Genomic DNA, 27,273 nt, shown 5'->3' on the forward strand with positions numbered 1-27,273 from the left:
TCCATTGACAATATGTTTCCTTTACATGCCCACACATGATGCACTTGATGAAGAGGTCCTAACTGACCTTATTACACAGCTCCCCCACCCCTTCATCATCTGTGGCAATTTAAATGCGCTTAATGTGCTTTGAGACTCTGCAACTACCTGCCTCAGGGTAGAGCAATTGGAGGCTTCTTGTGTCTCCATGCGCATACTTGCTAAATACGGGACAGAGCAACTGGATCTTTTTCTGCCATTGATCTCTTGCTTTGCTCTCCACCTCTTGCTCACACTGATCAAAGGGAAGTGGTCAGTGACTTGCACAGAAGTGATCACTTCCTCATCTGGAGTCACCTGCCAGATGGGGTGTAAATCGAAAGGAAACTGCCTCGATGGGTGCTCAGTAGAGCCGACTGGACACATTATAGTCAGTTGGCCCAGTTCGACATTGTGCGAATGTTGAGGCATGAGTGGATCGTATTACCAAATTGATCTACCATGCTGCTGCAGCATCCATTCCACAGTCCAAGGGGCAACATAAAAGGCAACCTATCTCTTGGTGGAGTGCCAAATGTCACTCTACAATCAGGACCCAAGCATGCAGCTCTGCGTAGATTCAAGTGTCAGCCAAATGCAGAGAATCTTGCAGCCTTTTAGGTGGTGAGGGCAAAGTGTTATTTGAGAGAGGAAGAAGAGTTCATAGCAACAGTTCCTGAACACCATTAATAATTCCACCAAAAGTTCTGTTATGTGGGAGACTACCATAAGAATTTCTGGGGGAGACATTTTCTACACTATAATGGCGTATTTTGCCACAGTTACTGCAACAGCCATTCAGAATCCATGTTTCCAGCATCATAGAGCAGTTGCTTAGAGGTGTAGTTTGGACTTCTGGTCCACCTCTGATGAAGATTACAACTGACCATTTTCCATGTGGGAGTTGGATTTTTCATTGTCTGCAGCTCATGACACATCCCCTGGTCATGACAGGATTGATTACAGTATGTTGCGGCATGTCACAAGGTGAAACAAAGATATCCTCCTCACACTTTTCAATGCCATTTTTGCATCAGGTCACTAGTGACGTAAGGCAATTTTCATTCCTCTTTTAAAACCTGGGAAGACGGTACATGCCCAAGTAGTTACCGTAGTGCTGCTCACACTAGCTGCATGGGGAAGACCTTGGAGCAGATGGCCAACTGCTGCCTTGTCTGGATCTTGGAATCCAGGCAACTCCTTAGTCACTTTCACTGTGGGTTCAGGAGGTATTGCTCCACCTTGCCGTCTTGGAGGCAGCTATACAACAGGCTTTCCTATACTGGCATCACCTTCTAGGTATATTTTTTTGATATTGAGAAGGCCTACAATACTACTTGGAGGCATATTATCCTGGACCAGCTTCACAAATGGGGTTTTTGTGGTTTTCTTCCAATTTTTGTTCAGTTCTTCCTCTTGCCACGATGTTTTAGATACAGAGTCAGTGATGTCCTGTCTGAACTCTTTGAGCAGGAGAATGGTGTTCCTCAAGGTAGTATTATAAGTGTGACTGTCTTTGCCATAGCTATTAATAGCATTACATTCATAGTGAAAAGTCCTCTCCAGTGTTCTCTGTTTGTGGGTGACTTCTCTGCGTTTTGCTCTTCTTCAGGCCTCGCAATGACAACACGTCAGTTGCAACTAACTCTTGGACGTTTGGATGAATGGGAACAGTGGTTTTAAGGTTTCCACCGAGAAGTTGGTGTATGTTCTTTTTAACTGTTCTCGTTCCATTTTAAACTTTCCTAAGTTGAGGATGAGAGACACTGTTCTTATTTTTAAAGTCACAGTGAGGTTTCTGGGCCTCATATTTGACTCTAAGCTTGTGTGGTCCTAAGGATCTGAAAAAACGGCCACTGAAGGCTTTAAGTATTTTAAAATGTCTTAGCCACATTTCATGGGGAGCAGACAGGACTGATCTGCTCTGGTTTTACAGGGCACTTGTCCGGTCTTGGCTTAATTATGGGTGCACAGTGTATGGTTCTGCGAGACTGTCTTATTTAAAGATGTTGGACGTGGTACACCTTGAAGGGTTTCGGTTGGCCGCTCGGGCATTCAGAACTAGTCCCATACCCAGCCTCTGTGGAGAGGCTGGTGGACTGCCACTTCACATCAGGCAATGGCTACTTGCGGTGCGCCAGACGTATAAAACAGTGTCCGCACCATACACACCCACCTACTGTACCATTGCTCGGCCTTCACTGGAAAGGCTTTTTCGTAACTGGCAACAAGCAACGATGCCCTTTGGGATTCCTGCACAGGATTGCCTTCTAGGGATGGGTGTGTCTGGTCTTCATGTTTTACATCGCGGTGGGAGCAGATTCCCACCTGGGCTTCTCCGGAGGCCCAGACTTATTTTAGACTTGACAAATTTTAAGAAAGATTGTACATCAAATTTTACATTCCAATCTCTGTTTTTAAACATTTTAGATGTGCATCATGGTTTCACAATAGTGTACACTTATGACTTGAAGCAAGGGAATTCCCTTGGCTGCTCTGTCATGTTCCTCGACCATGTCACCAGGATTCACCTTCCTGATAAGTATACCATTTTCTCAGCAGAGCTCCACACGGTCCTGAAGGCGCCGGAGCAGATGTGTCATATTTGTGGTTTCTCATTTCCTCTGATTTCTTTAGTGCTTTACAGTTGTTACAGAACCTGTACCCAGCTGAGGAGTTGGTCCAGCTGGTATATGGCCAATTGTAATTGCTCCAACGGCAGGGTAAGCAGGTGTCATTCTGCTGGGTGCCAGGTCATGTAGGGATATGGGGAAATGAACAGCCTAATTTGGCTGTCAAGGAGGTGTGCAGCGGACAGGATGTGACACAATATCCTATTCCCTTGCAGTCTTCGTTTCTGCTCTACACAGGAAGTACATGCAGTTGTGGGATGAGGAATGGCTGGCGGTGATGGCCAATAAGCTGTGGTTGGTGAAGTCAACAGCTTGCCAGTTGCTCAGGCGAGATGAAGCGACCTTCTTGCCTCTTCGAATTGGGCACTGTCCTCTCACAGGTAGCTTGTTACTACAGTGAGAGGATCCCCCATTCTGTGAAGCTTGTGGCATCTCTGTCCACCATTTTTTATATTGTGATACATTGGCAGAAGAAAATAGTGGTGGGGATCTGCCCTCTATTTCAGCTGATGGTGAGTTGAGTGTGACTAAGGTTTTAAAGTTTTTTGATGTGTCTGGACTCTGGTCTAAACTTTTAGTCTGGATGTTTTAGTGTTTTGCAGAGTGACTTTCTTCTCCTTTTTTTATTCTTGTGGTCAGCCAGCCACGTCCATTTGCGATATTGTTTAAGCTCCTTATATCACTATCTTCCTGTGTTGTTAATGTTTTATTGCTGATGCAATACTTTGTTCTGTGGCCCTGTGCGGGTACGCACATAGGTTTTCCAACAGCACTATGTTTTACCTGCTGTTTTATCTTACCGTTTTGTGTACTTCACAGACACACATCTCATTCTGTTTCCATGTGGGTGTTAAAGACCTTGCTTTCGTGCACCCATACAAACATGTCAGTGTCCGTGTACAATTTGAGGAAGGAGTCCACTGTCCTATGTCGCCTCTGCATTGGTTGTACCAGACTAACATATGCATAATGAGCCACCCCCACATTATAGTTGTGAAGCCTTACAGACAGTAGCTCGTATCCTGATGGAATGGCCCTTTCTTCTGGCCTTCTACGTTGACCATGGACTTCCGAATTCTTTGCCTACACTACCATTGGGTCAGCGGAGGGGTTTTCTATTTTAGATGTAACACTCAGGTGGGATGGCTGTGGGTGAGATGGCTCCCATCATAGGCAGAGCCCCAGGGTTACCCACCTGCTGCCTGACCAATTTGTCCCCTCTTATTTTTATTACTAATAGTTGAACTGTTGTTCATCACATTTTTAGCCTTCTCACTTTTACTGCTCTGAATCTGCCAGCTAGAAGACATTCTTTTCTATGTAACTGTTTTCGCTCATCATCAGCCTGGGGGTCAGATGCAGGGTGAGGTTTTTCTTGCCAGTGGATGACCTCTGAGTAACCCCTCATCTGCTCTGATCTAGGTACCGGTCTGATCTCTACACTTCTTCCTTTCTTCCTAAATTCCTTCTGAGCTCTTGGAGCAGTATTGCCTTCAATGCCTCTGTCTTACCACTCCTACATACTTTGATCATCAGAACATCCAGATGAGCTACTGAGGGACTGATGATCTTGCTGTTTAGTCCCTTAACCCAACCAACCAACCAACCAATGTATGTGACTGTGCTGAATGACCTCACCAAAAGTCATGTCTAAGTGTTGATTAGTGAGATCAGCATGAGTTTTAAAATTTAAGATCATTTCATTAGGTATGAAAGTGGTTGTCTCTTACTTGTGTACTGGTATAAGTCATCAGTCAGCAAGTCAAGTGTTTCCAAACTTTTAGTGCTGTTATCCATCCAATTCTTCTTTCATTGAGTAGAATTTTGTGTAAAGGCTATGATTGTATTTTGATGCAGAAATTTGTACATGAGCACGCATTGTGCACTGTACATTTTATTTAAACAGTGGCAAATCTAGGATGGAATGTAACAATATTATGAAAAGGAAAGTTGCTACCCACCATATAGTGGAGATGCTGAGTTGCAGAGAGGCACAACAAAAAGACTGTCACAAATGTAACTTTTGGCCAATGAGGCCTTCTTCAGAATTAGATCACAAACACACACATACACACTCACGCAAATGCAGCTCTCTCACACATGCCTGCAGTTACAAGCAACTGAGACCACACTGCGAGCAGCGGCACCAGTGCATGATGGGAGTGGCGACTGGATGGTGGTAAGGAGGAGCCTGGGGTGGGGAAGGGGAGGGATAGTAGGGTAGGGGTGTCAGACAGTGACATATGGTTGGGGAGTGCGCAGGGACAAGATGAGAAGAGGGAAGGGCAGCTACGCGCAGTCAGGAGGTTTGAGGGAGGGCATCAGAGAGGTGGGGAGGTGTAGCAGAAAAGGAGAGGAGTAAAAAGACTTGGTGTGATGGAGGAATGAGGGCTATGTAGTGCTGGTATGGGAATAGAGGAGGAGCTGGACGGAAGAGGACAACGACTGTTCCTTTACCACATGGTGCCCTGCTTGTCACTATTGATGCCACCTCCCTTTACACAAACATCCCTAATGCCCATGGCGTTATCGCTGTTGAACACTGTCTTTCCCAACTCCTGACAGATTCCAAACCAACAATCTCATTCCTAGTCACCATGAGCAATTATATCCTCACCTACAATTACTTCTCCTCTGAAGGTATTACCTACAAACAAATCCATGGTACGATGATGGGCACCTGCGTGGCACGGCTGTGGATACCTGCATGGCACCATCCTATGCCAACCTCTTCATGGGCCAACTATAGGAATCCTTCCTAAACACCCAGAGTCCTAAACCCCTCACCTGATTCAGATTCATTGATGACACCTTTGTGATTTGGATCAAGGGTGAGGACATCCTATCCACATTCCTCCAGAATCTTAATAACTTCTCTCCCATTTACTTCACCTGGTCCTACTCAACCCAACAAGCCACCTTCCTAGAGGTTGACCTTCTAGTACCTCATGCCGCGGAAGTCGAACACGCGCCAGAACAAATGGACGTGGTCAGCCCATAGACGGCTCCGCGTCTGCGGCGGCTATTCCACGCAGCGGCTCTCGCGCAGCGAGGGCACCACCGCTACGCCACGTGCAGACAGCGGCCAATAGCCGCTCTCTCCGGTTTCGTATATAGGGACCCGCTCTGTCCTAGTCCAGCCAGTCTGGTACTCGCTCTGGATTGAGTTTCTATCTCGGCAGTACTGCGTTCTTGTCGTGGCTCGTTGTTGACTTTTGCCTGGCTCTGGTTCCGAGTGGATTTACTGTTGGTGTTTGGTGTTGTGGTTTCTACAAACCTCCGTTGTTTATCTCTTCCTTGGTGTGTCGGTCATAGTCTGTCGTGGTCGGTTGTCGTTGGTTGTCGTTGGTCTGTCGTCCGACTCGTCCTTGTGTTTACCCGGTGGTGCGTGCTACACTGCCGGTGGCTTCCCCGCCTGGCGGCTCCGATCCGCAGCCCATGGCGTTCCCGCAGTTGGTTGTGGTTACTACAGACCTCCACCTTAAAGGTGGCTATAACAGTACCTCCATCCATATCAAACCTGCTAACCACCTGCAATACCTCCACTTTGACAGCTGCCACCTATCCCGTACCAATAAGTCCCTTTCATACAGCCTAGCCACCCATGGTTGTCACACCTGCAATGATAAGCGATCCCTCTCAAAATATACAGAGGTTCTCACTGAAGCCTTCACAGACCGTAATTATCCTCTCAACTTTGTATGAAAACAAATCTCCCGTGTCTTATTTTTCCAGTCTCCCACCACCACACAAAGTCCCACCATCCAGCCACAGAGGAGCATTCCTGTCATAACTCAGTACCATCCAGGACTGGAGCAACTGAATTACATTCTCCGCCAAGGTTTCGACTACCTCTTGCCATGCCCTGAAATGAGAAATGTCCTGCCCACTATCCTTCCCTCCCCTCCCACAGTGGTATTCCATTGTCCACCAAACCTACACAATATACTCATCCATCCCTAAACATCCTCTGCTCCCAGTTCCTTGCCTCGTGGCTCATACCCCCGTAATAGACCTAGATGCAAGACCTGACATGTTCATCCTCCCACCAGTCCGGCCACAAACATCACCTATCCCATCAAAGGCAGGCTATTTGTGAAACCAGTCATGTGATCTACAAGCTAAGCAGCTAAGCTGCAACCACTGTGCTGCATTCTTTGTCGACATGACAATTAACAAGCCGTTTGTCCGCATGAATGGTCACCGACAAACTGTGGCCAAGAAACAAGTGGACCACCCTGTTGCTGAGCACGCTGCCAAATATGACATCCTTCATTTCAGTGACTGCTTCACAGCCTGTGCCACAGGGATACTTCCCACCAGCACCATCTTTTCTGAGTTGTGTAGGTGGGAACTTTCCCTGCAATATTTCCTACATTCCCGTAACCCTCCTGGCCTCAACCTTGATTAGTCATTGTCTTCTCCCATGTAGCCCCTTCTCTGTTCCCATTCCATCACTACACAGCCCTCATTCCACCATCGCACCCAGTCTTTTTACTCCTCTCCTTTTCCAAACTCCCCCCACCTCCCCACCTCTCCACTGTTCTCCGTCTAACCTCCAGATGGCACATAGCTGCCCTGTCTTCTTTTATCCTTATGCGCTGCCCAACAGCACATCACTGTCCGCCACACCTACCCTACTATCCCTCCCCCTCCCCACACCAGCTGCAACTTACCGCCACCCAGTCATCAGTCCCATCATGCACTGGTGCTGCTGCTCGCAGTGTGGCCTTAGTTGCTTGAGACTCCCGTCAAGTGTGTGAGTTGTGTTTACATGAGAGTGTATTTGTGTGTTTGTTGTCTAATTTTGACAAATGCCTTACTAGCCGAGAGCTGTATTTGTGACAGTATTTTTGTTGTGCCTATCTGCTACTCAACAACTCTGCTCTGTGGTGATTAGCAACTTTCCTTTTCACAATACATTTTATTTGTCTACTTTAATATATTGATAAATATCCCTTTATGTACTTTATACTTATTTGTTCATTGTAATTTTATATAGACTCTGGTAAACTTTTTGGATACTTGAGTATGAATGTTGTAAGTGTTCCATGTGTGTATAATCTGGGTCCATCTTCACTTAGAACTCTGTCCTCCTAGCATCTCTGAAGCTGGGATAATGCTTACCAATGTACTATCTTTTATCTCCTGCTCTCTTTGATGCCATCCCTTGCATCTTTTGTCTTCCATCAAGGTCACAAGTGGACCCATCTCAGCTGGGGATTGAGCGATGTGTCCCTCCTTCCCAGCTGTTTCCAACCTACCCTTATTTCTTCCCTAATCAAGGAATATTCACATTTCAAAGATTAGATATAGTTTTTTTTGTACTTTTATGTATTTATATTGAAGATTTGAGTGTGTACATGTATTGCATGTTGGATGTATTTCTAAATGTAATTTACAGTTATATGTTACAGGTGCTGTTAAGCCAAGTTCATCGATTGCGTGCATTGGAACTTCTGGGTCGTTTTCTAGATCTTGGACCATGGGCTGTTAACTTAGCTCTGTCTGTTGGAATTTTTCCTTATGTACTGAAACTTCTTCAGAGTTCAGCACGAGAGTTACGTCCACTTTTGGTGTTCATATGGGCAAAAATACTAGCTGTTGACGGCGTAAGTTGGGTATTTTTCATAAACGTATTATTTCAGTCTGTCACCTGGTAAATATGTTGTCAGCTATATAACAGAGGATACAATACAGTGGTGATCCACTCTTGAATCATATTTAGAACAAGACAAAACAAAATTGATACACAACATTACTTCTTCAGTATGAGTCATCTGTTCCATTATTTTGCTATCAAAGAATATTTCATTCATAATAAGTCTCTGTTAACTTATTGTTGTTTCAGTCATGCCAAGCTGATCTGGTACGAGACAATGGTCACAAGTATTTCCTTTCTGTTCTGCAGGACACATCTATCCCTGTAAGTATGTCACCTCAGATAAAGCCATAAAATAAAACTCTTGCATATTACTCTAATAAAACAAAACATAAAAATAGTAGTAAAGATTTTGCATTGTGAATGTTTCATTCCTCACATATTGTATTCACATACCTTACTGTTAATACCCTAGAAACATATGCAACATGCAGTCACACCAAAACCCAAAAAAGTAAAAATGCCATAACTTAACACAGAAGTACTAGTAGCTTCCATGTAAAGTAAATTACAGTCAAATTTGTTCAGTTCTCTCTTCAGTGCAAATGGTATGTCAAAGTATTTGTCATTATGAGATAGATTAATAGAAAAATGGGAGCAATTCTCTTGTGGTGAGTAAACTGTTGTTACTGAAAGAGCCTGCTAAACACTCTGTGATGTGTGTGTGTGTGTGTGTGTGTGTGTGTGTGTGTGTGTCCATCTGCATTCGTACTCCATTCACAGCTGTGCTGTGCTGCGCTGAACTGTGCTGATCATATGGATTCTCCATTGCACTACATATTACAGTCTCTTTCACTTCCTTCCACATATTGTTCACAGAAAGAATGACTGGTTAAATTCCTCCATGCATACTGCATTTAGTGTGACTTGTCTTTGTGGTAATGCCTCTGTGCATGCTGGGTTTAATCTGATACTGTCTTTGTGGTGCCTTTGGGAACAATACCGAGGGAACTTTAGAATATTTCTAGATTTCTTACTTGATACTGGCTCCTGAAAAGTGATTTTTGCTGTATAGTTAACATATATCTTACAGTAACTGCCCATTAAGGGTTTCCAACATTCTTATGGCATTCTCTTGTATCAAACAGTGGAAGCTCCACGTAGAAATATCAACAATGTAGGCAAGGATAAATTAAATTGCAGACGGGCACAATTAAAAGACAGCCAAAGCTTTCAGTTATAGCCTTCATCAGCAAAACAGAAACACGCACCATTCATACACACATGCAGACAAGCACACATGATCACTATCTCTGGGAGTTCGGCCTGGAATGCCAGCATTCTGTCTTTTCCTGCACTCTCTCATGTGTCAAATCAGCCTCTGACCATTTATACTGCCTCCTTTGTATATGTTCAATATCCTTCATTTTTCATATTTGATATGGGTGCCAATCATGAGTGTTTTGTGAGCAGTCCCCTTTAAAGACTAATTATATTTACCCTGTAACCCACAAATGAACTAAAGTAGGTGAACTTACGATTGACAAAAAAATCTACTGACCAAGTGGTGACAAGAGAAAACACACATAAATATATTGAAATTTGCGAGCTTCTGGAGCCAGTTACTCCTTGTCCTGGCACAAGGATTGAAGGGAAGGGTAAAATTGATTGTTTTTGTTGATATATTAAAGTATGTGAACTGTTTTATCTGTGATTGAACCTTTGGTATCATTTCATATCATAACCCCAAAAATTGTTACACCCAAACATTTGCATCAGTTGACTGATCCCAGTTAGGACTCATTGGTGTTGTAGTCATAGGATACTTAGTTTCTGCATTTTGTGAATGACACATTTTTCCTTTCTGAACATCTAAAGCAAGTTGCTGAGTGTTGTACAGCACAGTTTTAGAGCCCATATCAAGATGTTTCTGGATATTTGTGCTGCTTTATTCAGATAGTATCTCATTATAGATAACTGTTTGCAGAATGTCTTATTAGTGATATTGTCTACCAGGTCACTAATTTAAGACATGAACAGCGAGCTTCCTAATAAACTTCCTGTGGCAACATCTATAATTGCTTGTACTTCTTTCTATGCCTTCCATCCAAGCTGTCATGCTGTGTCCTCCCTTCCAAGAAGTCGTTAATGCGCTCACAAATTCCATTTGATACCCAGATGGTATTGGTGTGAATCACACTTGTTGGAAGTCAAGAAATACTGCATCTGCCTGATTGCTTTTATACGCGGCTTTCAATATTTCATGTGAAAAAGTTGCAAATTAGGTTTTTGCATCACCAGTGTTTCAAAAATCCGTGCTGCTTGACGTGGACAAGGTCATTTTGTTTGGAGTAGCTCCTTAAGCTGAACTCGGAATATTTTCAAGGATTCTGCAACATGTGGTTACCAATGAGGTAGGACAGTTGTTCTGAGGATCTTCTGCTATCTTTCTTGCGTGACCTGTACTTTCTTCCAGCTGGTGGTGACAGTTTTTTGTTTGAAGGATCTAAAGAATATTATGTTTAACATGGGGGTGAATTGGCAATCAATTACATATAGAATCTGACAGGGAAACCATCAGACCTGAACCCTTATTTAATTTTAGAAATTTCAGTTGTGTCTCGATGCAACTGATACTAATATCTACATCACTAATAATTGTGAGAATTAAGCTAGGGATTTTCATTCTTTCTTTCTAAAGAAATATTGGAAAACAAAGCTTAGTATTTCCCTCTCACTTTGTTACCCTCAATTTCAGTTCATGTTGTATCCATGAGTGTTTGGACATTGACAATCACACCTCTGATAACCTTTTCATATGGCCAGAATTTCTTTGGGCTTTGTGAGAGAGCTTTCAACAAGATTCTGCTACGGTAGTAATTAAAAACTCACACACTGCTATCTAAACCGTCAAATGTGTTTCATTCAGCATCTCACTATCTATAGGCCTATACTTTGTTTTTCAGGATGTTTATAATTAAACTTTTGCTACTTAAGCCGGTGTAAATGGAAAACTATTTAGCATGTGGATACAAAACTTTATAGGAATGATATTCAGACTGTGCACTGTAGGATTTGCATTGTTAATGGTGTGTAATGTTATGACTTGCTGTTAGGTGCCAGTCTGGTACGATGACATAGGGTTGGAAAACAAGCATCAGTGTACTTGACAGTTGCAGACATGAATCAGGAAGAGGTGAGCAGGACTTTACTTGTAAAACTATTTTATCAAAACAACAGCAATAGTGCTGCTGCTTGTGGTGAGTATCAACACATTAAAGGAATATAAGGTGGTTCAGAAATTTGAATTAACTGGCAGTTTGGGAATTTGCTCCTGGGAGAGGCCGATAGCCAATTGCACCACAGATTGTTGAAGAAGTTACTGTTGCCATGGCTGACAGCGCACCACGTGAGCAGTCCACATGTGTCATGACAGCTGAACATTCTGTGGTCCACCATTGAAGAAGTGCACCAAACAATCTCTAGTGTAGTTAAAGGGCTGTCGCAAATGTAGATAGTCATCACATTGAGCAACATTTGTATCCTGGAACATAAACATGGTAAGCAATTAACAAATATTACTCTCTCATGTGCTCATTAAAATGTGTATTTTTCTATGGTTTACTCATTATTTCTACATCTACATGACTACTCTGCAATTCACATTTAAGTGCTTGGCAGAGGGTTCATCGAACCACAATCATACTATCTCTCTACCATTCCACTCCCTAACAGTGCACGGGAAAAACGAACACCTAAACCTTTCTGTTCGAGCTCTGATTTCTCTTATTTTATTTCGATGATCATTCATCCCTATGCAGGTTGGGCTCAACAAAATATTTTCGCATTCGGAAGAGAAAGTTGGTGACTGAAATTTCGTAAATAGATCTCGCCGCCCTCTTTGCTGTAATGACTTCCATCCCAATTCGCGTATCATATCTGCCACACTCTCTCCCGTACTACGCGATAATACAAAATGAGCTGCCCTTTTTTGCACCCTTTCGATGTCCTCCGTCAATCCCACCTGGTAAGGACCCCACACCGCGCAGCAATATTCTAACAGAGGACGAACGAATGTAGTGTAAGCTGTCTCTTTAGTGGACTTGTTGCATCTTCTAAGTGTCCTGCCAATGAAACGCAACCTTTGGCTCGCCTTCCCCACAATATTATCTATGTGGTCTTTCCAACTGAAGTTGTTCGTAATTTTAACACCCAGGTACTTAGTTGAATTGACAGCCTTGAGAATTGTAGTATTTATCGAGTAATTGAATTCCAACGGATTTCTTTTGGAACTCATGTGGATCACCTCACACTTTTCGTTATTTAGCATCAACTGCCACCTGCCACACCATACAGCAATCTTTTCTAAATCACTTTGCAACTGATACTGGTCTTCGGATGACCTTACTAGACAGTAATTACAGCATCATCTGCGAACAACCTAAGAGAACTGCTCAGATTGTCACCCAGGTCATTTACATAGATCAGGAACAGCAGAGGTCCCAGGACGCTTCCCTGGGGAACACTTGATATCACTTCAGTTTTACTCGATGATTTGCCGTCTATTACTACGAACTGCGACCTTCCTGACAGGAAATCACGAATCCAGTCGCACAACTGAGACGATACCCCATAGGCCCGCAGCTTGATTAGAAGTCGCTTGTGAGGAATGGTGTCAAAAGCTTTCCGGAAATCTAGAAATACGGAATCAACTTGAGATCCCCTGTCGATAGCGGCCATTACTTTGTGCGAATAAAGAGCTAGCTGCGTTGCACAAGAACGATGTTTTCTGAAACCATGCTGATTACGTATCAATAGATCGTTCCCTTCGAGGTGATTCATAATGTTTGAATACAGTATATGCTCCAAAACCCTATTGCAAACCGACGTCAATGATATAGGTCTGTAGTTCGATGGATTACTCCTACTACCCTTCTTAAACACTGGTGCGACCTGCGCAATTTTCCAATCTGTAGGTGCAGATCTATCGGTGAGCGAGCGGTTGTGTATGATTGCTAAGTAGGGAGCTATTGTATCAGCGTAATCTGAAAGAAACCTAATCGGTATACAATCTGGACCTGAAGACTTGCCCGTATCAAGCAATTTGAGTTGCTTCGCAACCCCTAAGGTATCTACTTCTAAAAAACTCCTGCTAGCAGCTGTTCATGTTTCAAATTCTGGAATATTCCATTCGTCTTTCCTGGTGAAGGAATTTCGGAAAACTGCGTTCAATAACTCCGCTTTAGCGGCACAGTTGTCGGTAACAGTACCATCGGCATTGCACAGCGAAGGTATTGGCTGCGTCTTGCCGCTTGTGTACTTTACATATGACCAGAATTTCTTCAGATTTTCTACCAAATTTCGAGACAATGTTTCGTTGTGGATCCTATTAAAGGCATCTCGCATTGAAGTCCGTGCCAAATTTCGCACGTCTGTAAATTTTAGCCAATCTTCGGGATTTCGCGTTCTTCTGAACTTCGCATGCTTTTTCCGTTGCCTCTGCAACAGCGTTCGGACCTGTTTTGTGTACCACGGGGGATCAGTTCCATCTCTTACCAATTTATGAGGTATGAATCTCTCAATTGCTGTTGCTACTATATCTTTGAATTTGAGCCACATCTCGTCTACATTTGCATAGTCAGTTCGGAAGGAATGGAGATTGTCTCTTAGGAAGGCTTCTAGTGACACTTTATCCGCATTTTTAACTAAAATTATTTTGCGTTTGTTTCTGGTGGATTTGGAAGAAACGGTATTGAGCCTAGCTCCAACGACCTTGTGATCACTAATCCCTGTATCAGTCATGATGCTCTCTATCAGCTCTGGATTGTTTGTGGCTAAGAGGTCAAGAGTGTTTTCGCAACCATTTACAATTCGCGTGGGTTCGTGGACTAACTGCTGGAAATAATTTTCAGAGAAAGCATTTAGGACAATCTCGGAAGATGTTTTCTGCCTACCACCGGTTTTGAACAAGTATTTTCGCCAACATATCGAGGGAAGATTGAAGTCCCCACCAACTGTAACCGTACGAGTGGGGTATTTATTTGTTACGAGACTCAAATTTTCTCTGAACTGTTCAGCAACTATATCATCGGAGTCTGGGGGTTGGTAGAAGGAGCCAATTATTAACTTAATTCGACTGTTAAGTATAACCTCCACCCATACCAATTCGCACGGAGTATCTACTTCTTCACTACAAGATAAACCACTACTGACAGAGACAAACACTCCACCACCAATTCTGCCTAATTTATCTTTCCTGAACACCGTCTGAGACTTCGTAAAAATTTCTGCAGACTGGCTTTAGCCAGCTTTCTGTACCTATAACGATTTCAGCTTCTGTGCTTTCTATTAGCACTTGAAGCTCAGGGACTTTCCCAGCACAACTGCAACAATTTACAACTACAATTCCGACTGTTCCTTGATCCAAGCACGTCCTGTATTTGCCATGCACCCTTTGAGATTGCAGCCCACCCCGTACTTTCCCGAGGCCTTCTAACCTAAAAAACCGCCCAGTCCACGCCACACAGCCTCCGCTACCCGTTTAGCCGCCAGCTGAGTGTAGTGAACTCCTGAGCTATTCAGCGGAACCCGAAACCCCACCACCCTATGGCGCAAGTCAAGGAATCTGCAGCCAACACGGTCGCAAAACCGTCTGAGCCTCTGATTCTCTGACTGAAAAGTTTATAAGAAAAACAATTACCTTGTCTTATCAGAAGCTTAAGGAAAGTTTAATTAAATTACATGTTCATATAATTATAAAAAGGGAAACAATTTAAGAGAATATATTTCTCTATCAGATTATGAATGGATGTGACTCGTACAAGAACTACAAGTTTTCAAAATATTAAAAGTTTGTTTAATTCAAAGATGGCAAATTCTTAAAGCTTAAGAATTTAAGCATTAAATAATCAGTTTGATAGACCTTTAGAGAGAAAAAATTTAACTCTGCTGATGCTCACCAATACAAATAAACAATATTCTGAAGCTGTTATCTTACATCATCCAAATGCAAAACCATATGGATAATAACTACTCCACACACACACACACACACACACACACACACACACACACACACACACACACACACACACACACACAATCTAAGTGCAACAAACAGAACTGATTTCTTTGAGGACGTCCATATTAAAACTGGTAACAATGTCCATGAGGCAGTTCTAGCAACAATGATTTCTCTTCCACATGTCCTTAAAAATGTTTCCACAAAGTTTCATTGTCCTATGATAACTCATTTTTCGTGAGGGCCTCTGAAGTAGTGGAAGTTTAATTATAACCAACCTGTGCATCCATTTTGCAGTAGTCGCTTCCCATCATGAATTGATCTGCTAGGTTCATATCTGTCGAGTGTTGGCCAGCTAATCTCATAAACATGAAACCACAGTTCCTTTGTAGGCACCTGCTTAGTGGTAAATGTTTTGAGTTTCTCTTTGTGATATGGCGAGACTTTTCCTTACCTAGATTACTGAACACACAGTGTTCCTACTTGTTTTAGCTGACCTTTGTTGTTTGTAATCATTGTTGCTAGAACTGCCTCATGGACATTGTTACCAGTTTTAATATGGACGTCCTCAAAGAAATCAGTTCTGTTTGTTGCACTTAGATTGTGTGTGTGTGTGTGTGTGTGTGTGTGTGTGTGTGTGTGGAGTAGTTATTATCCATATGGTTTTGCATTTGGATGATGTAAGATAACAGCTTCAGAATATTGTTTATTTGTATTGGTGAGCATCAGCAGAGTTAAATTTTTTCTCTCTAAAGGTCTATCAAACTGATTATTTAATGCTTAAATTCTTAAGCTTTAAGACTTTGCCATCTTTGAATTAAACAAACTTTTAATATTTTGAAAACTTGTAGTTCTTGTACGAGTCAGATCCATTCATATTCTGATAGAGAAATATATTCTCTTAAATTGTTTCCCTTTCTGTAATTATATGAACGTGTAATTTAGTTAAACTTTCCTTAAGCTTCTGATAAGACAAGGTATTTGTTTTTCTTATAAACTTTTCAGTCAGTATAGTTTAATCTTTACACACTTCCCAGAAAATGTTTATTTCTGCTACTCATAATTATCATCATAATCAAAAATCACAATTAACAGAAGTTTTGTTTAATCACAATTACATCATCTTCCTAGACAGACGATTTTTCTTTACAAGAAAACTGAATGTATCCAACGCCAAATTTAAACACGGTTTCATTTTTTACTTTTTACAATTAAAATAATAAATGACAAAGAAATTGTGAACAAAATTGTGATATCTTACAGTTGTGACTGGCTGATGGCTTACAGTGTGTCTCTTCATGTTATCCAAAGATGGAGAGACTTATCACAAATTTCGGCTGCTCTAAGTGTATGACGAATTACTGTTCTTCTTGTGATCGGTGTATCCAGTGGGTGATTAACAGTTCCCAACAGTTAGAAGGACCAGGAGCCATCGCTGAAATAGACATGTTGGAATTTGGGAAAAGGAATCATAGCACGGGCTGCAGGATCATTGGACAGTGGGTGTGTGGTAGAATTCAGAGATTTTTGAAAAAAGTCTTTTTTTGAACCTATTGAATTCCAGTCCAAGGAAGTCATGAGAATAAAAACCAAAAGAAAGCTCATTCTGGGATGACAATCATTAGTAGCTGCTTTAAGTCATACAAAATACTAAGTACTGAAGATTTTCAACACCTCGAAGTGCACCATACTGCGAACTTCATAGGTCCAACACATTGTTCTGATCACACACAGAACAGGGAGAGATAGTGCTGAAATGTCAGAAGTGCCATCCCACAATACAGCAGAAAGTCTGAGCATTTCATGGGTTACATAGCCAAGTACATGTTCTGTTGATCACTTCACTCAAAAGAAATATTACATTACTTTTTTGTTTGGGGGAAAACTTTATTTGTCCATTGTAACTATGATACAATAGTTTTTTTGAAGAATGCTGCAAATACGTCTAGTGACTAAAATTCTGCACCTTTCAGGGGAAATGCAAATTCGGATTTCTCACCATTAAAAGTATGTGGAAGCATCACTTTGCTTTTTACAATACTGTTTGTATATTACTTTGGGACATTAATCATTCCTATTTTATTCGTACTTAGTGCTTAATGTCTTTTTTCACAGCATTTGTGTGTTCATATAATGAAGATATGATGTTGCGATTGGCTGACTAGATCTCACGTGCTGTACCCTAATTGTCTAACAAAAGCAAATAGGGGGACACAGTCTCATTTCTAGTGCATGTGAAACTAATGTGCCGGATTATGTGAATTTCTTATGTACTCTTGCTTATTACAAATTAAATGAGGTACCACATTAAAGATCACTCCAAAACATGATGTTTTTGGTACAGTCTATTTTTGTAAAAAGACAGCAAGTGTAGTACACGTATAAAGTAACATAACCAAATGTTTCAATGTAAACAGTTAAACTCTTTCTGTGCCAAATACATTGTAATGATTATAAGTTACAAATGATGTAATACTTCCTCCATCACTCTTAGGTTATATAAAACTTTCACAGTCATCTGCCTATATATAAGTTTCACACCTCAGTTTTACGCAAACAGCATTGGCCACGACTTACATTCACAAATTCAGTTGATTATCTAGTTGTTTTGCATGGCTGCAGTCTGTGTGTTGGTTCGGCTGTCCTCTCGGTTGTGTGCCATCAAACATGCACCCTTGCATTTTCAAAGCTTCAGTGAAGTCCCTCCGCACACTGCAAGATGTGTTGCTGATGATTTTAGGAGTGCTCTAATGCTCCAACACTCTCCTCATTCCCACCAGCAGTGTCCATCTCTGCAAATTAATCAAATCATCATCTTCTTCTTCTCCTCCTTGGATACAGCTTCTTCTTCTTCTTCTTCTTCTTCTTGGATAGTATGGATAATGTTTTATTCTTTTATTATTTATTATTTTATGTTGTCCAATTCTGGATGTTTGCACATGTTCTGTATCTCACTAGCCACAATGTCATAATATACCCCGATTTATGTGTCTGTGGTAATATGCATATGCATAATATTTCTTCTGTGTATATGTTTAATTTGAAATTTGTCTAGCAAACAATGAAAAGTCCAGATTTTGATACCAATATTATTATTATTTAAAGGATATATTGCTACTCACTGTAAAGATGGCACACTGAGTTGCAGACAGGCAGCTTTTGGCTGAAGCTTTTTTTCAGGAAAGAAAACACACACACACGCGCGCACACACACACACACACACACACACACACACACAAACACACAAACACACACACGCACACGCAAGCAAGCACACTTTATGCACATATGACCTCTGCTTATGGCAGCTTTAGTGGGGATGCAACTGTTATATTGAATGAAAGCTTCATTCTGGGAGAAGTGTACTGTTTGGTGGAGAATGGAGGGACTAGATGGTGGCATAACAAGGCTGCCAGGCTTAGCATTGGAAGGCCGTGGTGGAGGGAGGAATAAGGAGCAGAAAAGAAGAGGAGCAGAGAAGGGGAAAAGAAGAGTGGGTGCATTAGCAAAAAGAGGTACATAATGAGGATGAGGGCGTATGAATAAGGAGCAGACAATATTACAGAGTGGTCAGAATCTACTGAATGGAAGGGATGGGAACAGTTGATTACTGTAGCTTGAGACCGGGGTAATTTTGGGAGCAGAGAATGTTTGTAAGGATAACTCCCGTCTGCGCAGTTAAGAAAAGCTGGTGGTGGAAGGAATGATCCAGATGGCTTGGGTTGAAGTCAAGCATGTTGTGACACGTAATAGTTATTTTTGCTCTTGGCTACAGTTTGGTGGTGCCAAGTCATCTTGGTGGACAGCTGGATGGTAGTCACATCAGTACAAAAATCTAAAAAAAGTCATATACCAGCTGTGCAATGATTGCACAGCTTTTTGTATTGGTATGACTACCAACGAATTGTCACCCAGTATGAATGGCCACTGACAAACTATGGCCAAGAGCAAAGTAGACTACCCTGCTACAATATGTAGCAGCTTTTATGAACTATGGTGATGACAGTTATCCACACAACACATTTTCTGCTCATAAAATTATCCTGGCCTCAACCTACAGTAACCTGCTGTTCCCACACCGTCTGCCCAACAGTTTCCGCCCCCTCTGTCTTGTCACCCCCTTCCTATTCACGTATCCTCACCCTCGTTGTGCACCATTCTCTGCTAGTGCACCCACTGATTATTTTCGCTTCTCTGCTCCTCATCCCCCCCCCCCCCCTCCCCTTCTTTCCCTCCCCCACAGTCTCATGACGCTGTGCCTGGCAACCTGGTCTTGCTGCCATCTAGTCCCTGCATGCTTCGCCAGACATTTCTCTCCTTTACACTCCCCCCCCCCCACCCCACCCCCCCCCCCCACCCCATCCGTACCCTGCTATTCCTCCCCCCTTTCTCCACCCAACTGCGGAATGCTGCATTAGTTCAGTGTGACAGTTGCATTCCGGCCACAGCTGCCGGAGATAGCGGTCATGTGTGTATGAGGTGTGCTTGCTTGTACGAAGAGTGAATATATATATATGTGTGTGTGTGTGTGTGTGTGTGTGTGTGTGTGTGTGTTTTCTTCTCTGAAGAAGGTGTTGGATGAAACTTCAAAGTGTAACAGTCTTTTAATTGTGCCTGTCTGCATCTCAATGCGTCATCTTCATGGTAAGTAGCAATAGACCCTTTTCATAAATTTGTCTATCAGTGTGATTTCACTTTGTGTGCAGGTTGTTTCAGGAATACTTTAGAGTTAATATTCAGATAGTTTTTGCATTTGGATTATGTAAGATAGCAGACTCAGAATATTGTGTATTTGTGTTGCTGTTGCGTCAGGCAGAGGTGATTAACACTTTGGCAGGATCACTTGCATTGCTCTTAGTATTTAGACTAGTGAATTTTAAGCAGATCAGAGTTATTTTGTGGAGTATGTCTCCAATATGAGCAGTTTCGACAGTAGTATCCTTTTCAAGACCAGATTTGTTACAGTATCTTTCTTATCATAAATATTAATTAATTCTGTTGTAACTTTACTTTGATGAAGCATAGAAATATCAGAGATCATATTATCTTTACCTTTTCTGTAGATACCACTTCTCTTTCCAAAGTATCCTGTCTTGGATTCAAATATAAAGTGTAGCATAATTGGTTGTAAAAGCTTCTGAATGCTCTTCTAAGCTCATACAAGTATATACAAGTGTGGACAAACGCAAACTAAGAGAATGATGCATGATTTTTCATAGTTTTCTTTTTTTTTTTACATAAATTAAAATAATAATCAGTAGAGGGAAAATGAACTGAATGGCAGTATCTTCTTATAGTCACTGGCTGTTGGTGAACATTGTCACTCTGCCTGTTAGCTGTGGTCTATTTTCAGTGAAGTATGCTCAGCTGTGTTGCTCTCTCCCCCGCTTGTTCAACATGAAGCGTGAAAAAATACACACTCTGTAATTATGCCACAAAATCATGACAGGAAAAGAAACACTTTAATTAGAATTTAAAATAAGTAAGTATTCTTACTTCATTTGGGCAACAAAGGCAGCAGTGTGCACAAAAATTGTCACGCAGCTCTTACAAAACTGGACTTAACCGAGTTGATTGCTTAATGAGTTAAGTCCCCTTCCACAGTAACAATGTGATTGGAGAATATAAGTATTAGCCAATTAAGGGTTCTCTTGATGTTTTTGCTTACATTTGGTGGTGAGAAGTCTGACAGTTGATAGAAAGACCCATCTGAATGCTTTTGCCATCCCTTGATACTGAGTATTGCCCAAACAGTATCACATTCAGCTTTAATTGCTATCTCGGTGGATTTTAGTTTTTGTCTAATGCGAAAAATTGCTTCAGTTTCCCATTACTCTGTCTTCTCTGTATACAGTTAGTATATAACCAAATAGTTTCACTGTTGTCTGTTTCGGGCTTTAGACAGCTTTTCAGGGCTGCACCAAACTCTGGTGCATTGTTGTGAATATTCTACTATGTACTGTAACTGGTCTCCATACATTAACTGTCATCATTAACATTTTGAAAATAAGCAACAACACAACTAGTGTCTCTCTGTAGTAGCAATTCCCCCTCAGCCCGTGCTGACAGGGTGACACAAGTAGTGCTAAGGCAACAGGAAATGGTTGGTATCTTTGGTGTAGGAGAAGAGTCTTTGTATTACGGGTTGGAGGTATTGATTAACCAATGCAGATATATGTTTGGTGGGTGCTTTGAAGGCAGCAACTATAGGTTAACCAGGAAGATTGGGTTTGTTGGTCTTAGGAAAAAGGTAAAAGGTGGCCTGAGAACTTCTCAACCCACCCAAACTATGCACCCCCACCTTTTACCTTACCCTCGGGACATATTGCTCGGCATTACACTGAGCATGATGAATTAAAGCTTCATACAAAATTATGAGATCACTTTATTCTGTTCATGGAACATGAATTGAAACAAAGTGCAGATGCACAGCATCAGAAGAAATAAATGTAGCAATTACATTCAAGAAAGCTGAATGACGCAGACAGAAGCATAACTATACAAAGAAACAAAATTACAAAACTCATCTTGAAATAAATCTCTTAATGTATCAAGAAAAATAAAGTAAAAAACCAGGAGAAAGCAGCTCGGGAAAAAAAAGGAAAAAGTATTATATGGTGTCATAGTGTTATCTTCATATGTTCCCCCATTTTATCATGTGATGTTGTTTATGATAAAATGTCTCCAACTCAAATGAAGTATGTTTATTGTGTATCGCTTGCGCTCACCTAATCCAACTCGACATAAAACACTGCAGTCATCCTTTGAACAAATACAAAATTAAATACGTATTGTCATTGCCATAAACCAACTCAAGAATGACCTCTCTGTCTCTTATAAATTCCTAAGTTATTCCTCCAACAACACAAATAATGTGACACATTGTGTGAAAGAAGAAATTTCAACTGTAGTGGCATACAACAGAATATAATGCAGTTGATGTTTTACATAGAACCCTGTAAATCACTTAGTGGCTCTGTTTTTAGCCCTTGCATGTAACTTTTTTTCTCTCAATTGTTTGAATAAAAAGTTTGTTTCTATACAGTCTTACCTTTAGCTACAAGTGTTGTGGGATTTAAGCTTGTTACTTTGTTTTATGATACAATTAGTCTTTCAACCTGTTCCTTATTACTAACCTGTGCAATCAGTTGAAAACTGCAGAATCTTACAATTTATAATTCTATTTACAACAAGATGTAACTCTTTTCTATTGCTGCATTTCACAGTGTTGTTTCTTCAGTTGCATGTTGTAGACAAATTTAGAAAAAAACATGAATTTCTAATAAATTAACACTCATCATTCCATGAAATATCCTCCACCTTGAATGGCCTTGCAAACTTAAGAAAAAAATTAATATCTGTATTTCAAAAACAAAATTACATACTCTACACTCAAGCCTCACACAGAAAAAATTCATTTCACTCATTACATTCAAGTTTTTGCTGGTGCCATTCTTGCTTTGTGTGGCTTCAAATCTACCACATTCTTGAGAGCATATTAGTTAGTTGACTTTGCATAAACCAGATAGAATGCATTTGGCAGACGTATACTGGCTTCTTCAAATGGATCTTTTCACATATAAAAAAAACTTTTGATGTTGAACATGAGTTGATGTTAGTCAAGATTATCTTTAAGGTAGCAAAGAAACCATTATCAACGACTCATTGAGTTTGAATGAGGACATTTAATAGGCCTCTGAGAAGCTATATGGTCCTTCTCCAATATTGCAGAAAGTGGCAGGAAAGAAGCTGCTGTATATGATTGCTGGCAATAGCCATCACAAGAATGTATGGTTGCAAGAAGACTGGGCTCTGGACAGCCATGTGGCACTAATGAGGGTAAAGATGATTGTGTTCAGTGTGTGGCTCTGGTCCATCGTACTGCATCTGCTGCAGCTTTTTCAGTAGCAGTTGGCATCACAGTGATACAATGAACAGTTACAAATCAGTTACTTCCAGGACAGCTCCGAGCCAGTTGCCCTGTAGTGTGTATGTGCTGACCCCAAACCACTGCCATTTGTGACTTCAGTGGTGTCAAGTGAGACTCATTGGAGGGCAGGGTGGAGGTCTGTTATGTTGTCCAATAAAAGTTGTTTCTGCCTCAGTGCCAGTGATGGCCTTGTGTTAGTTAGGAGGAAGTCACCAGAGGGGCTGCAACCAACCTGTCTACATGCTAGACACACTGAACTTACAATTGGAGATATGGTCTGGGGTGCAATTTCATATGACAGCAGGAGCACTCTGTGTTATCTCATGCGCACTGACTGCAAATTTGTACATCAGTCTAGTGATTCAACCTGTTATGCTGCCATTCATTAACAGCATTCCAGTGGGTGTTTTCCAACAGGGTGACAAACACCCACACACTGCTGTTGTAACCCAATATGCTCAACAGTGTGTTGACATGTTGCCTTAGCCTGCTCGATCACCAGATCTGTCTCGAGCCGGGCACATATGGGACATCATCAGACGATAACTCCAGCATCATCCACAAACAGCTTTAACCATCCCTGTATTGACCAACCAAGTGCAACATACATGGAACTCAATTGTACAAACTGATATCCATCACCTGTAAAACACAGTGTATGTACATTTGCATTCTTGCAGCAGTCAACATTCAGGCAGTTAACACCAGTTATTACTCTATCAACATTTTGCATTTGCAATGGCTTGTTTTGTGCTTACATTAACCTGTGGTCTTGTAATGTTGTCACTTAAATATATTACATAGACAAATATATTTCCAAATTTTCATACTGCACATTAATTATGTTTCAGTGTTGCATTTTTTTTTTCTGTCAGTGTATTTTCTCATCTACCAAATTTAAAGATCTCTCACCTTTCATAGTTTTATCAGGACTAAACCCTTTTACACCATGGACAACACTGTTTATTACAAGCTTTATGTCCTCCACATCATCTCCCCATGATCTATGGTTGTTACTGCAGTATGTGCTGCATAGCCTGGCAATTTCCCTCTTGTAACGTTCCACAGGATTTCACATCAGATGATAAGTTGAAGTGTACATAACTGTTAAACCCTGGTTGGCAAGACCGTCCTTCCATATTTTACATGTGGATTATGATATGTTCTCAGAAAGTATGGCTTTAGGTGTCCCAAATTTCACAAAGTAGTCATGTTCTAGTTTAGTCAAGCTTGCTTTGCCAGATTTCTTTAGCAAAAGATAAAGCTTTATAAATTTAGAAAACACCTCCAACACTACAAAAATAGAGGCAAAACTTCTTTTCGTCTTTGGCAATGGTCCATAAAAATCCATGGCTAACAATTCCATCAAAACATTTGGTTTAACACTTTGTATAGCATGTCTGTATGTTTGGTTGGTAACTTTGGCTCTTTTACATGTGTATGTTCAAATATGGTTATTCACCATCTTTACCATGTTGTCAAAAACTACACACTCTCTTAATTTCAGTACATATTTTTTAGCACCTGTGTATCCAAAACTCAAATGAATGTAATTACTGTATTTACTCGAATCTAAGCCGCACTCGAATCTAAGCCGCACCTGAAAAATGAGACTCGAAATAAAGGAAAAAAAAATTTCCCGAATCTAAGCCGCACCTGAAATTTGAGACTCGAAATTCAAGGGGAGAGAAAAGTTTTAGGCCGCACCTCCAAATCGAAACAAAGTTGGTCCATTGTAATATGAGACACAATTTAGGTGGAATGAATGACTATACAACCACAGTAGTTTGGTTCGAGTCGTAAGCTTAGCAGTTTTAAAGCTTTACCAGGTAGCCATTGCTATGCGTCAGGCACTCCGTCCGTATTATTACGGGTACCCTTCCTTTTTCACGTGCTTCGTCTGGTTTGAATCGATTGCTTATTTTGCTTTGATCTGATGAGTATCTTTTTTTTTTAAATAGGTGTTTACGTCACTCTAAGCTGAAAATGCATTACTGTACTGTGTCATGCATTGTTTGTCGCATTCTGATAGTGCGTATTTACGGCCTGTCGCCGCTCGCGGCATGGCTTGCTTTTGTGCGCGCTGCCGCCGCTTACAATTTAAAAAAAAAAAAAAAGAGAGGAATCATCTCATTAGTGAAACAATGGCAATAGACTGCTATTTATTGTTACTTACACTGCTGCTTTCTTTGATAATGATCAACAAGAACCAAATACTAGACTGCGTATGATAGAACATGTTCTGAACGAGAGTTATGCAGAATTTTTTCTGCGTTTGAAAATCTTTGCGGCCGCTTCTTTAGTGCATCCAATTCTGCACAGAAATTAGAGTCATCTTAAATTTAAAATTCTAGTCAGTTGCCGTGCTTCATTTCTGACTGTACCACTATTAGCGTAAGAATAATACTAATATAAGCATGACACGATACCTATATTCTTACGCATTTGCTGTTGTCTCACTCTAGTTTCGTAGTTTATTAGGCAGACAGGATTTAAATGAGATAGCAGCAAACACGAAAGAATACATGGCAAAATGTTTATATTCGTATTATTCTTATGGTGAAGAGAATACTGCATGTGATTCACAATTCATAAAAGTTCCTATTAGCAACCATCTCTTCTCACAGGTAGCAAAAAATTCAGAACGTAGAGTTGGCCATATTGACAAACATCCCAAACAGTCTTGCCAGTCGGATTTTCGTAGTACATTGAAATTCTGCTACATTCGAAGATGAACAATACGGAATTTGTATTTACTTCATTGGATAATGTATGAAAATACAGTGGTAGAAACTCGGGGCGAATAAAAAAAGCTTGTCTTCCACCTTTTTTTTGTTAAAATTTATTAACTGACGCAGAGGTTTTGGCGCCAGTATTTATCTTTGTGCCTACAAAGCATGCCTGTGTACCGCTACATATATTCGACGGCAGAAGTTAGTTGTGGCGGCACCTACCATGATTTTTCAGAGCTTCCGCTTGCTTTGCACTCGATTCTAGGCCGCAGGCGGTTTTTTTTATTACAAAAACCGGAAAAAAAGTGCGGCTTAGATTCGAGTAAATACGGTAATTACTTCAGCTATGTATCCATTGGGCCAACACACATTTCAGTCTTCCAAGTTTTCATTGGTTCACCTGAATAATATTCCAGTGTACACCCTGTAATATTTCAGCAATTATTTGCGATTTTCTTCTTACCCAAGTTCCTTTTTGATCTATATCTCACCCTGATACTGATATCTTCTCAGATTTTTACATGTATTTACCTTCTCCCCTTGAACTACCTTTGTGTAGGACAAATGATGGAACGTCCAGGATAGAATAACAACAGTATTATGAAGGGACATATTGCTCTTCACCGTATAGAAGAGATTTTGAGTTAGAGGCAGGCACAACAAAAATATTGCTATACATTTTAGGTTTCTGCCATAAGGCCTTCTTCTGAAATCGGAAACAAACACACACACACACACACACAGATATATTCACATAAGTACATCTCACACATACGTAACCACTGTCTCTGACTGCCTTGGCTGGTGTTTATATAAAACAGTTTCATGTGTTTGTCATCCACTTCATGCTGTACCCCATCACGATCCCCTCCTGACTTTCTGAATAAGGCCTCTACAACCTTGTTCTGGGCACTCTTACTTATTTGATTTGAAATTGAACTTGTTTTAAAAACAATGTTCAATTCATTAATTGTCCATGCATTAATCTAAGGGCTTTGTGATCAGTGTAAGTGATGGTTTTATTTCCGCATAGGTAAACTCTGAACATCTGAAATCCCCAAACTGTCACCAGCACTTCTAACTGTAGTTAATTATCTGCTTGCAAAAGTTACTGTTCTGTTGTCTTCGTTCTCCTCATATCTAAAATTCTTTAACAGTCCCACTCCTATGTCACACCCACTTGAGTCAGTCACCTAAAAAATGGCCAAGTGAGATCAGGATGGTGTAAAACCCTGTTCTCCTTCAAAGCCTCCTCAAGTTTGTCAAAGCTTCTTGACACTTGCTTTTCCAAATAAAAACTACTTTAACACGGGGGCATGTTGAAAAGTAATGCCTG

At 41.0% G+C, this 27,273-nt stretch overlaps 1 protein-coding gene across 3 annotated transcripts in view; it reads left to right on the plus strand.

The window, feature by feature from the left end:
* Positions 1-27,273, plus strand: part of LOC126458470 (regulatory-associated protein of mTOR) — a 336,732-nt gene that overhangs the window by 146,612 nt on the left and 162,847 nt on the right. For all 3 annotated transcript variants that reach the window (XM_050095547.1, XM_050095548.1, XM_050095549.1), the window contains exons 10-11: positions 8,069-8,263; positions 8,503-8,577. In XM_050095547.1, the coding sequence (XP_049951504.1) occupies positions 8,069-8,263; positions 8,503-8,577 (270 nt within the window). The remainder of the gene's footprint in view (positions 1-8,068; positions 8,264-8,502; positions 8,578-27,273) is intronic.

This window comes from Schistocerca serialis, chromosome 2 (assembly GCF_023864345.2).
Source record: "Schistocerca serialis cubense isolate TAMUIC-IGC-003099 chromosome 2, iqSchSeri2.2, whole genome shotgun sequence".
NCBI lineage: Eukaryota > Metazoa > Arthropoda > Insecta > Orthoptera > Acrididae > Schistocerca > Schistocerca serialis.